This window comes from Salvia splendens, chromosome 22 (assembly GCF_004379255.2).
Source record: "Salvia splendens isolate huo1 chromosome 22, SspV2, whole genome shotgun sequence".
Taxonomy (NCBI): Eukaryota; Viridiplantae; Streptophyta; class Magnoliopsida; order Lamiales; family Lamiaceae; genus Salvia; species Salvia splendens.
Window position 1 is genome coordinate 17,393,277 of NC_056053.1, and position 13,672 is coordinate 17,406,948.

The window sequence follows — 13,672 nt, forward strand, 5'->3', positions numbered from 1 at the left end:
ACTCTTTTTGCGCAGAAGCAAGAGGCTGCTCGCAAGGATGTGGAAAGAGCGTTCGGGGTTCTCCAAGCTCGATTCAACATTATCAAAGCCCCGGCTGGTGCGTGGTTTATGGAGAATATGGTCGACATCATGTATACGTGCATAATCTTGCACAACATGATTGTCGCCGACGAAGGACCTGAGGCGGAAAATTGGTTCGACCCTGAAACCCCGGGAAGCTCTACCGCAAGTAGTCCGCCTCGCAGTGGAGTGCATCCGTCTTTGCAAGAGCGGCTGTCTGTTCGGGTAAGGACACGTGATTCTACCGCCCACGCCCAACTCCAGGAGGATCTAATGGAGTACATTTGGGCAAAATTTGGAAACCAGTAGACTCACATAATCGTCATTTAGACAACTCTTTCTTCTGCTTCTTTGAGTTTTAAATTATGTATTTTTTTTAGGATTTTATTAATGTGGTTTTTTATTTTTTTAAAATTTTAACTTGTAATTTTATTTTATTTAATGAAGTGTGTTTTTATTAATTGAATTTGTTGGAAATAAAAATAAAAAAATGAAATTGAATGAATAGTTAAGGGATGAGATGATTAAGAGACGGTTAAGAGATGGAGGGATGCAGGTGCTGTCTCTTAGTTAAGAGATGGAGTGAAACGTACAGTGAGGCCCATGAATAGTGAAGAGATAAAACGATTAAGAAACGGATAAGAGACATGGATAAGTATGTGAGTATAATTTCCTTTTACTATAAATTTATTTTTGCATAGCTCAAATTAATATAGCTTTCCTTGTTTTGTTTCATGCTAAGCTCACAAATCATGAATGTTTAATTCATTCCATTTCTTTATCTCTCATACTTCACTTATTTTATCACTAATAAAATATATTTTATTAATATTACGTTTAGACTTGCTTATTCGGCTGGTTCCGGTTCTAACCGGACCGCTTGATCGGTTAACCGGTTTTTATTTTTTCATAAATCCTAGAACCGGAACCGGAACCGATGTGTAATTTTAATCCGAATTTATTTATAATTTTAAATAGTTTAATACAAAAAAAATAATAATCCAACATTTAGAAATATAACAAATAATACCTAAAAATTCAAATAAATACACAAAAAAATACAAACCAACAATACAATAATATTTATATATACTAGTTTATGTTGGCAATTTTTTTTTATAAAAAATGAGTTCTAGAATTTAGCAATTTTTTAAATGAGTTTTAAAATTGAATTTCATTTCCCTTTTTTTGGATAAACAAATATTCAATGCAATTTCCAATACTAATTGATCTTGTTGTAACTTTTTGGTTTATGATGTAATAGTTAATAAGTTATTCACAAACATATTAAAATCGTATGTTGAATGAATTGTTACATAAATATGTTAGTATAAAGTTAAATTTCTATCATATGGAATGATATTGTATTTGTACAAGTTCTTTTGAAAATTAAAAACAAACTTATGATGCCCTACTCATAGTAGTTAGTTAGTTCATAAAAAATGGATTGGAGAAATACTTGTAGTTAGATTTATTAGTATATTAAATTAAAAAAAATAAAATTGAATTATAATCCGGTTCCCGGTTAGGAACCGGTCGGTTCCAGTTAGAACTAGAACCGGTTTTATTTTAAAAAGTTGGAACCGGTACCAGAACCGATTTTCCGATTCTCGGTTCCTCAATTAAACGGCCGATTCCAGTTCCGACTTCGGTTAAAGCTCGTATCATCCACTAATGAAACATACTTTATTAACATTGCATTAAACTCGTATCATCCACTAATGAAACAATTTTTAAGGAACCGAGAGTATTTAATTTCGTAAGGTCATATCTGTCTTTTCATCAACCGGTCTCCCCAACGAGGAGAGCTGTCTAAAGTCAAGTCTAGTAGTAGTACAGAACCCCCCGCCTTCACTCTCGTTCTCACACTCACTGTGTGTAGCTTGAATCAACGGCTTCGATGGCGACCCAGGAGACTTCTCAATCCGCGACTTTCCGCCACGCCTTCGGCAATGTTCTTTCATTTGCCGTTCTGTTACTGATCGGCGTTATGGCTTTCTCGATCCGTCTATTCTCAGTAAATCCCACTCCCCATTTTTATACTTGCGCTCATTCGTCCTCATTTTTGTAAATTCATGTATATAATTGATCAAAACCTAAGTATATTTCTTTGAATTCTCGAGTTTTACCAGAGTCGACAATTTATATGTTTTAATTGTTTGTTTTTTGGAACCTTTTTGTGCGCAGGTGATAAAGTATGAGAGTGTGATTCATGAATTCGATCCGTATTTCAATTACAGAGTGACACAGGTTCGTCTTGTTTTTGTTTATGGAATCTTTGCAAATAGCTTTCTTCGCGATCAGTTTGTGTAAGAAAGTGAATTTACTTCTTTCCATGTTTCGTTATGATATGTTTTGAGTGGGAGGATATGGCTTTAAGAAATGCCACAGCTGGAGATAACCAATTGGAACTACTTAGATATTACAACTTGCCAAATCATCCAGAAGGATTAAATATCTCTGCATTTGGTAAAATGACAACAATGATAAACAAAAATTGTTTAGGGATATAAAATGGAATTCAAATGCAATTCGCCATTCATGTACTGCGGTGTGTCTTTGAAAACAATGATTTGGAGAGATAAAATCTTTATAAGAAATTTTAAATAAATAGAATTGATCACTGCTTCTGCTAGAGGTAGGCGGCTATTGGCTGGAACAAATAGGACAATGCAAGAAAAGCACAAGGAAGTTAAGGAACAGAGAACAAATCGAACTATGTTGATGGAACTGAACTGTAAATTGATTAGAGAACCAACTCCGAAGAGGGCCACACCTCCACAAGGGCTACACAATAAATAGCTGGACTCGACTAAATTCAACTATAGAATACAAAGCCCTATTTATAAGTAACTAATGAAGACTCCTAACTTTGAATCAAACTCTAATGAAAATAGACTCATAATCGAACTCTAACTCTAAGATACCTACTCAATAATAAGAAAAATAAAATAACCCACTACAAATAAGGATGTCCCCAAGAAATTGATCAATATCAGCTACAAGCTTGGTTATATTTGTCGGGATTAGTTCAAATAATGATTGGTTTTCATATTTTTTTGTTAATAACCTCTATATGCTACTCATCTAGTGGTTCATGGATATCTTGGTGGTAGAAATAGTATATTTGCTTTATGGGGATTTTTTCTCTTGTATTTCCATCTCATGTTTAATATGACACTCAGATTTTAAAAGATATACAACCTTTTTGAATTGGCCACTTGAATTTGTAGGAGATGTCTTATCATAATACATGATGTCTTTTACATCGGATACCAGTTTTGGAATAATATTATTGCAATTAACCAAAAACTATAAGAAAATTGGATGCATTTAAATGGACATGGATAAAATATGCATGACCCTAAAATGAGTTTGAAAACAGAAATGCTGATTGGAAGAACAGAGCAATGACTGTTGGACAAAAGTATTATCGTATGACCTGTGAGTTATAAATGTGGAAAAGAGCAGTTTGGTTTTCTTAATGGTTTTTATTATGCTCAAGAAGAAACTTGAATATTTATATGACATACACCAAAACGTGAAAACAATAGCCTAGCCCAAATCGTGCACGTGGTTGGTGTTTCTGGCCAACTTTTGATTTGGTAAATTTACCATTTTCTTGCCTTTTCTCTAAAAAAATACTTATCTAAGTTTTCCGAGTAGCCCATTGCACCCAGTTGTAAATCATTTCATTTTTATTTTGCTGGCCATATGAGATGTAACTTAAATTAGTTTTAACCTATTCATTGCACAAGGATTGGTCATCTTCTATATTGTATTTCCTGTGCTTTGTCTTCTATATGTCAAAATCCACATTTCCTGTCCTTCCTTGCATTCTGATGTCTGCATAAAACAAAGATTAATGTGACATTAGTTTGTTGAGTACAGTTTCTTGTAAAAAGTGGCGTATATGACTTCTGGAATTGGTTTGACGACCGAACATGGTAATTTCTGCTATTTGCCTCACCTAGATTGTGTTTTGTGAGATAATTTTACAATTGCATTCTACTTTTGTTGTAATGACATCATTTGGATCTCTTGGTAAGGTATCCTCTTGGGCGTGTGATTGGAGGAACTGTCTACCCTGGGCTTACACTAACTGCGGGTACTTTATGGAGGTATGGATCATACTTATTACTCTTTATAAATAACAATATATTCATAAAAGAAACTTTATGTTATGTAGTTAGATCTATAGATAATTATTTAGTTGTTCAATTTTTATCAAGCTGTATTGAATAATACCTTTCCTTGTTTTTCTTAAGTCCTGTTTCGCTGATTGACTTGCTGATATTTATTTGCAGGATATTGAACTCCATGAATATTCCTCTATCAGTTGAAACTGTTTGTGTATTTACAGCTCCTGTATTTTCAGCTTTTGCATCATTGGCTACATACCTTCTGACAAAGGTTCTTTATAAATCTACGACCTCTCTTCTTATGGCTGCTGCCTAAGCTGATGGAATTTACTAGGGAATCTTTATTGGAGATATTTTTGACGAGGGATGATTTTTCTAGGAAATTAAAGGTGCTGGTGCTGGCTTGACTGCTGCAGCTCTTCTGGCCATGGTATTATATTATCAAATTCTTTGTTAAGTTATTTTGTCTAAATCCGGAACACAATATGTTGTATTTACCTTTTGCAATAAGCACATCATTCAGTGATGTAATTCTCTTATGTATTTATGTTCTGTAATTGCTCCACTTGTGTATGTTATAAACAGTTACTTTTTTCGTTTTTTGTGTTTTTTAGATGTCCATGTGGGAAATTATAGTGAGATTGTTTATTTCATGTTTCCTTTAGCTCCCTTAAGCTGAGCTTTCATGTCCGATAGGTATATGTCTCTGTTACCATGCCACTGCAATATGTATGGGTTGTTCTACCTGGGCATGTAGATCTGTATGAACACAGTAATCTGAAAGTTATGCACTTTTGTTCTTGCAGGTGCCGTCATATATATCTCGATCTGTGGCTGGAAGCTATGACAATGAAGCAGTGGCAATATTTGCTTTGATCTTCACGTTCTATCTTTATATAAAGGTGATGTATCAATGTTTTTGTTTGCTAACTTACCAATGTTATTATGAAAAATTCTTTTTGCGCAAATTTTTTGACCACCTGAGTCTTGTACTTCTATGAACTAATTTTGAATCATGACTTGATCTATATTCATTCACTGCAGACGTTGAACACAGGATCACTTTTTTATGCTACTCTAAATGCAATTGCATACTTTTACATGGTACGTGTCTTGCTGAAGTTTTTGCTCTCCTCTTTTTACCACAAAACATCTTCCTACTGTTTCAGGCTCATGAAAATCTTCATTTTCTTCATATATCTTTTCAGGTTTGCTCTTGGGGAGGGTACACCTTTATTATTAATCTCATCCCAATGCATGTGCTGCTATGCATTGTAACTGGTCGCTATTCTCCACGCCTCTACATTGCTTATGCTCCCCTTGTAAGTATTTTGTGTATCGGTGCATATACCAAATTGTGTATGATTTGTGTAGATTCTTCACTTTTGATGAATATGAGTCTGCATTAGCCAGAGCTTGAACGTTGTGAGTATTAGGATGCTTAATATTACTTTTAGAAGGGAGAAAGCTGCCTCATCTCAAGCTTCTTCTCTAATTAGTGGTAATCCTTTCATTATGATATCTACATAAAATAAAATAAAATAAAATAAAAATGCTAACCCTTCTTCTTGGCTGATTGACTAGAAGTTAAACTTGGTATTGTCAGAGTTGTAATGGTGAGCAGAGCGCAAGAATCATGGCAGACCACTTTGTAGACCTCTGTTTTAACTGGCTGTCATGAGTTCCTTATTTTATGTAAATGTCTAGATGAGAAGTAGCAATTGTTGATTCAGGCTCTAAAGAAGATGATTACGGACTCTTTAGGTTAAGATTTTAAGTTGATTTATTGTGTCTTCTTAAATCAACTTCAAATATTGTAGGAAACAGAGGTAAACCACAACCACTTGAACTTGGCATATGACCAATCTAGTTTTTTCCTTTAGACATAGTTTCACCAATTAAAACTCCAGCCATCCTAGATTTTCGATTTAAATTACTTGTTAAACATTGTGGTTCTCATCTTATTTTCTAGTGATTATCATATTATGATATGCATTTAAGTTCCCGGTCTCTCTCAAAGAGAATATGATCCTTTATAGTGTTAAAGCTTGAGGAATAAGATTAAGCCCATGTGATTGTGGCTACATAAATAAATTTGAATACTACCAGCTATAATGGCTTTCTGGGGAACTCTGCTTTCCCCCCTTTTCCATTGGAAACACTTCGCCTGATTTAGAGGTGGCCGAACCTGTAATATTATCCTGATAATAATGAAAATTTAATTGATGCATTGATCATGGTGTCCTTATACTGCTGAAATATTATTAACATTGAATCACCTGTAATACTCCCATTACATTTGTTTTACTATGAAGATGAAGCACATGTTTTTATCCGGCCTCACTGGAGATATACTTTCTATGTGTTTGTTTCTTTACTGATCTATCATTGTTTTCACCAATACCAAACATTTCTGTATCCAGGTTGTCTTGGGAACGCTGTTAGCAGCTCTGGTGCCTGTTGTTGGTTTTAATGCTGTCATGACATCTGAGCATTTTGCGTCATTCTTGGTTAGCCAACTTTCAAAGCTCTTTTACAATTTTTTCTGACCAATGATGTCCTTGTGCTGTCCACCAGGGGCATGCTGCAAATCTGCAGATGAGCTTTTCAAATTCCGTAGTTTGCAGATTCCATTATCTTGCTAATTGCTATATGACTTATGATATTTTTTTCTTACACTGTCTAGGTATAATTGTTAGTTCTGATGTTGAACATGAGAATTGCAGTTAGGGTAAAGAGGAAATATTGTATATGCTGTAGTTGTAACTTACAGATCAATGTTGATGCAGTTAAAATTCTTAGGAACCTTAATTTCGGTTCTTTCTGATGCAGTTAGAGTAAAGTGGAATTTGGGAATTTCTTATTAGAGGGAGATATTGTATAAAGTGTGATAGAAATTTGTTGCCCATATTCAATTTAGTGATATCATGGTTTTTGAAAGAAGTATATAAGTCTAGGATAATATCCCCAAATTTAAACTGGAAAATATTGAAGGAACTTAAGATTTTCATTGACCGGTTTGATAGCTACCCTTATTTTTTCTTTTAGAACAAACAGGCTATCTTGTTAATACACTTTGAAAGTTAAACCATCCTGGTTACAGCTGAAATCTATATGCGTGTCAAAAATTTTGAGAATGACTTCCACTCTTTATATGAAGTGTATACTTTTTCTGTGAGCGGGTTTCTTCAAAAATCCAAGTCATACTAGTGATAGAAATGTCTAACGCAGTTGCTTATTTTTTATTAGTTGTTTTACTGTAACTGTAACTGGCAGCATAAACTTAGATTCCAGCTTTGTTTCTCGGATTATTAAGCAATGATTATTCTGTTGATTATACTCAGGTCTTCATCATAATACATGTTGTGGCACTTGTCTATTATATCAAAGGAATTCTGAGTCCTCAAATGTTCAAAGTCGCAGTTACTCTTGTTGTCTCAGTTGGGATGTAAGTGTCTTCTCTAAATATTGCTGATGTTTGTAACGGACAATGATGAATATGGTGTATCTTATCTTACCACTTTCTGTTCTCTCCCGTTATCTATTTCTTATATTTTCCCCTGTAGAGTGCTAGCATTGATATCCAGATGATTAAAATATGAGAGGTTTTTGGTGTTGCAAAAAATTTGTCCACTTTCTAATTTTTATAGGACAGTTACAGTTTGCAGACATGGAGTTTTCGCCGATCACTTGTAACTGTTGATCTTGTTCAGGGTTGTGTGCTTTGCTGTGTTGGCTGTGCTAATAGCATTGGTAGCATCCAGCCCAACAAAAGGATGGAGTGGACGAAGTCTGAGTCTGCTTGATCCGTAAGTTGCTCTATAAGTGTATTATTTACTGCTCAAATTATGCATGGCTAATGGCTTTACAAACTAAAAGATACCTGGTTTTTATGTACATAAAATACGCTCGCTTTTAAAGCTGTTCTTTTTACTCGTGACACATTCTAACTTGTATCTTAAAATTTTGTCATGAATCTCATGATCTAGTATGAGTCAGTCAAAACATATTGTTTTTCATCAATGTTTATTCTGAAGATCAGTTTGCAGATATGTCCTGTTGAACTAACCTCAGTAATTTATGAGCACTAAGGTCTAATCGTTTCTTCTACGAGATTTGTAGATATCATGTTTTTTGGCTGACTGCCTGCTTGTCTGTATCAACGAAGCAAACTTAGACATTACTTGCTAGCTGTAAAATAACTTGCAGACGTAATGTAAGGCACATAAAGTGTATTAGTGTGAATATTCATGCTTCGTAGATTTTGGTGCAACAAAACTTGCTTTTTAAGTTATGCTCTTTAGTTCGTAATGTAAAACCTAGAACAATAACTTATATAGATTCAGATTTCTGTTAGAAAAGGTCTTTTGTGAAAGTGAGTCAGAGGTGAAAGATTCCAATAACATTCGTTATGAATGTCTTGTAATTTATGTTCTATATTTTTCTCAGTCATATGTTACCCCAAATACTGTATGGACTATATACTTTGCCCCTCAGAATTATTTTTATTTCTATTTCCTCTGTCTCCTAAAAATAGGGACTTTTGGGACGGCACATGTTTTAATGCGAAATTGGCAAACCATGAGAGAGAAAGAGAAAAGTGATTGATGTAGTATTAGTGGATAGTGTAATCCACCTTATTAGTAGTGTAATGTGTGGTGAAAATGTTTCCAAAAACAGAAAGTGGACTAATTTTGTGGGATGGACTAAAATGTCAAAAGAAGACTATTTTTTAGGGACAGAGGGAGTATTTATTATCTATTGGTTCTTTTTTCCATGTGTAAAATGGACAACAGAACCTTCAAATGCAAACAATTACTTTGTTTTTGTTATCATTACTGCTGCTGTTGTTATGGTTGTTGATATGTTTTTGGTTGTTTTGTCCCTTGTAAAATGGAGAACAGAACCTATGCAAGCAAGTACATACCAATCATTGCAAGTGTTAGTGAGCACCAGCCCCCTACTTGGCCATCTTACTTTATGGACATTAATGTTTTAGCATTTTTGGTTCCTGCTGGCATTATTGTAAGTTCTCAATTATTTGTTCTCTTAAAAGAACTGACATCCTCCCTTTTTTTCTTTAGTAAGTACTTTAATAATGATAATAATAATCCATGTGTTGGAATTTGCAGGCATGCTTTTTTCCATTGTCTGATGCAAGCTCCTTTGCTGTTCTCTATATTGTTACATCCGTGTATTTTTCTGGGGTCATGGTATGCATAGTTGTCACCTACCTGAATCACAACATTCTTTTGATGTCTGATCCCAAACTAATTTACTCATTTGCAATACGATAGGTGCGGCTTATGCTTGTACTAGCTCCAGCAGCTTGTATAATGTCTGGTATTGCCCTATCAGAAGCTTTTGACGTTTTTACTCGATCGATTAAATTCCATTTGGTTAGTGCAACACAAAGTCCCCAAGACAATGTAAGTGACTTCATTATGCAAGTGAATCAAGTGATTGGTATAGCATGTAACTAAACTAGGCTGAAAATTTTCTGATCAAGGCAGGGGATACGACTAAAGTTACTCAAAACGATGTGAAGCATGAGAAAAGCGAGGACACAATAAAGGAACGATCTTCAAGGAAAAGTAAAAAGAAGGACAAGGAAAACATAGAGAGACCGTCTCTTGTATCCCAAGTTGAAAAGAGGCTTTTGGTCTTGCCCCTGGAGACTTCTGTGATAGCTGTTTTCTTACTTGTCTTGCTTGGAGCATTTTATGTGGTATGAATGATATATTTTGAAATAATTATATATTGACATATGTTTGCAATGAGTAAAGTGACTATGGGCTATGATGGTACAGAGGAAAATGTTACGGAATCATGTTGTCTCATGTGATTATTGTTTCAACTAATTTGATATGAGACTGTGTCTTGCCTCATGATGAGTATGATGTAGTAAATTATATTGTTAGTAACTTTTGCAAGTTATATAGTCGAATTATCTCTTCAACCAAACTTGACCTTTAATGACCAATTGACCTTCTGCTCATTGAGCATATGCCTTTCTGCCAGATTATTTGCTCGACCTATTATTATACTCTGCCTGCATTCTTTGTTAACAGATTTAAGGCCTACTTGGCTCTCTATCAAGCAGCATGCAACTTGCATCTCAAAGCTTGACATATTGTCTTCCTCATCTGTGTATTTAGCCAAGCTATAAAATCTCAAAAATGTGCAAAACTGGTTAAATATGGAGTTCTTAGGTATCATGATTTTAAATTGGTGCTAGACCTTTGTCATTGTTGTTTTTGCTAGTGATGTATTCATGTTATGACCTGATTTTCAAATAATTAAGAATAATTATTGTTGTAGGTTCATTGTGTCTGGGCTGCAGCAGAGGCTTATTCTGCTCCGTCAATTGTTTTAACCTCTCGTTCTCATGATGGTCTCCATGTATTTGATGACTTCAGAGAGGCATATGCTTGGTTGAGCCATAACACTGAGGTGGATGATAAAGTAAGTAGTTATGCTGCCTCTAGATTTCTTATATGCCAACACAAATTCTCACTATAATCCTTCACCCTAAGGTAGAAAAAAAAACAAGCAGAAATTCCCGCCTTACTATAAGAATGCTAAAATAAGTAGAATTTTTAGCACTCAATTGTCCTGTCTTGTGTTATTTGAGGTTCTCAACTTGGTTGTGTTTTGGTTAGCATAAAATATGTGTATGTTCATGCCTAATCACATCACACAAAATATCCCTGGCCTTATTCTGGACAAATTCAGATTGTTTCAGACTTTCAGGCACAACAATCAGAATTTTTGTCTGCTGAGCTCTTTTTAGACATATTAGGGCCTTTTATTGCAAACTAGGCAACGAGCTTATTGGTCTTCTTGCTGCTACTATTTTTCTCCAGGTTGCGTCTTGGTGGGACTACGGTTACCAAACAACAGCTATGGCTAACCGTACAGTTATTGTTGATAACAACACTTGGAACAACACACATATTGCGACTGTTGGTACTGCAATGTCATCTCCAGAAAAGGCAGCTTGGGACATTTTCAACTCATTGGATGTAAAATATGTTTTGGTTGTTTTCGGAGGTTGTCTTCGTTATTTGTCAGAGGGTTTTATTAATCAAGGAGAATATTATCCTTACAGCTTCCTCTGTATCTCAGGTCTTGTTGGGTATCCCAGTGATGACATTAACAAGTTTCTGTGGATGGTTCGGATTGGTGGAGGCGTGTTTCCTCACATCAAGGAACCTGACTATTTGGTACGTAGTTTATAGGCTATAGCAGCAATTCTTCTTTAATGAAATTCTTTTTATGTACTGAATATACTGATTATTTGTCTAGTTATTGTAATGATTGATTTTTTCATTCCCATTGCTGCATTAAATTTCTCAACTTGCTCCCTTACTGCAGTATCAGCTACCTTGATAGCATGGGTAGTCATTGTTTGTAATTAATAGCGTTTATTATACTTTGTACTTTATACTTACTCTATACCTTTTATTTGCACAATTCCTTGTTTTTGTGAAATTGTATATGCTTTCAAGCAGCATGTTCTAAGAGAATTTAGTATGTATATATACTCGTTTGAACTTTTTAGGGATGTTGGTCTCAAACTATAAACTTTGGCCAAATTTTGGTAGTTTCCGCTTTCTTTAAAATTGGTTTAAAATATCACAAACTTTACATTCCGTTTGCTATTTTCCAAACCAACCCACATAAGATATTTTCGGCAAAAACTTATTCTACATGGGCAACCGTGAAACGTATATAATATTTTCGACCACTTTTTATGTTCGTGACAAATAGGATAAAAAGCCCATAGAGGAAATCCACGTTAATTTAGTTGTGCTGAGTAGGATAAAAAATCCATGTACGTTAGTCGAATATGGTGATTAACCTTTCGTGGGAAATAACAAACGTGATGTAAAGTTTGAGATATTTTAGACCAATTTCAAAGTTTGTAGGAAATACCAGAATTTGGCTAAAGTTTATGGTTTTAGGGACCAATATATATCCCAACTTTTCCATCTACCTTTGTTATTTTAATCATATACCTACATTTGTAATGTGGCAAGGTGATTATGTAATTTGCAGCATCTCTCAACCTAAATGAGAAATGAGCAGAAAAAAAAACTAAATGTTTAATGATGGACCATACAATCAAGAAAACACTATATGTGATAGTTTTATCTTTATGTGCACAATATTTATCATTCTGCATCCCATTGTCAAGTTGAATGTGAGTTCTAACTCTAGGATATTATATGCTTGATTGATCAATGATCAGTGCTTTGTTGTTATTCAAATGACATCTTGTTTCTCGTTCTCAAAGGGCAGTTTTGGCATTTATTGTTATTAGTACAGAAGCTCCTTCCAGGGAGCAAGGGGTTATTATGCATTTTCATTGTCATGTGGATCACCGTGCTATCAAGGGCCTGTATTTATATCAAACTTTTCTAGATATGGTTTTTTCATCATCCTTTCGTGTTTCCTGTCATGCTTGTTTCAGTAATTCTATTTTGGCATTGAACAGAGAGATGGTCAGTATCGGATTGATTCTCAAGCTACTCCAACCATGCTCAACTGCCTCATGTACAAACTTTCATATTTCAGGTGTGAATTCATTGGTTTGGTTTTATGTATAGATATTTTCCTCTTACCAGATAAAAATTGGCTATATGACTTTGTTTGCCTTGTAGGTTTGTAGAGACAGATGGGAGAGGGTTTGACAGGGTTAGGAACACTGAAATTGGGAAAAAGCATTTCAAACTCACTCACTTTGAAGAGGTAAGTTCCGACCCCACATAATTTCCTATTGAGATGCTATTCTTTCACATGGAGATAGCTCTAATGAGAATACATTCGCGCGAGCTATGCAGCACTATCTTGTTGGTGTCATCACTGGAGCTCACTCTTTTCTTTTTTTTTTTCTGTTTTTATGTCTCGTATGTAGGTCTTCACCACTCATCACTGGATGGTCCGGATATACAAATTGAAGTCCCCCAGGAATAGGATCCGTGGGAAAACCAAGAAATCCAAATCGGTATGCTATGCCATACATACTACCTGAATTAAATTAAAAGTGAATGCAACATCACTGACTGACATGTACCGACCATTCGCAGAAATCTGGCACTTCGACTAGCTCGAAAAGAAGTGGAACAAGAAAGAAGAATCCCTGGCAGTAAGTAGCCCAGCTTACGATACATTAGGATAACGGGTCTGACGACTTTGATGTTCCATATAGAGAAAAGAGAAGATGATTGATTGATGATTTTGTGGTCTCTTACTGAGATATTAGTAGGCCCCTTGATCAATTGAGCAATGTTTTGAACAATTTTTGACTGGCAACCTTAGTTAATGTGGCCGTTGACTGTACAAGGAATCACTTCAATAGATTGTTCGACCAAAAAAACTTAAAACATGTAATCTTAATATAACTGATTTAGATCCGAGCCTCTGTTTTTGCTGCTAGTTATACACCTTATATATACTCATAATTT

The 13,672-nt window shown here is 34.9% G+C and overlaps 1 protein-coding gene across 1 annotated transcript; it reads left to right on the forward strand.

Moving 5' to 3' along the window:
• The first annotated feature begins 1,884 nt into the window (after nt 1-1,884).
• LOC121787579 (dolichyl-diphosphooligosaccharide--protein glycosyltransferase subunit STT3A-like) lies at nt 1,885-13,624 on the forward strand. The gene is made up of 23 exons (XM_042186353.1): nt 1,885-2,077; nt 2,248-2,310; nt 3,952-4,007; nt 4,110-4,181; nt 4,368-4,473; nt 4,582-4,632; nt 5,009-5,104; nt 5,247-5,306; nt 5,411-5,524; nt 6,626-6,712; nt 7,547-7,650; nt 7,916-8,011; nt 9,107-9,227; nt 9,335-9,415; nt 9,500-9,631; nt 9,712-9,930; nt 10,524-10,667; nt 11,069-11,255; nt 11,331-11,428; nt 12,703-12,782; nt 12,869-12,956; nt 13,123-13,212; nt 13,295-13,624. The coding sequence occupies exons 1-23, from the start codon at nt 1,961-1,963 to the stop codon at nt 13,355-13,357; spliced, it is 2,325 nt and encodes a 774-aa protein (XP_042042287.1). The 5' UTR covers nt 1,885-1,960; the 3' UTR covers nt 13,358-13,624.
• Nucleotides 13,625-13,672: the final 48 nt, after the last annotated feature.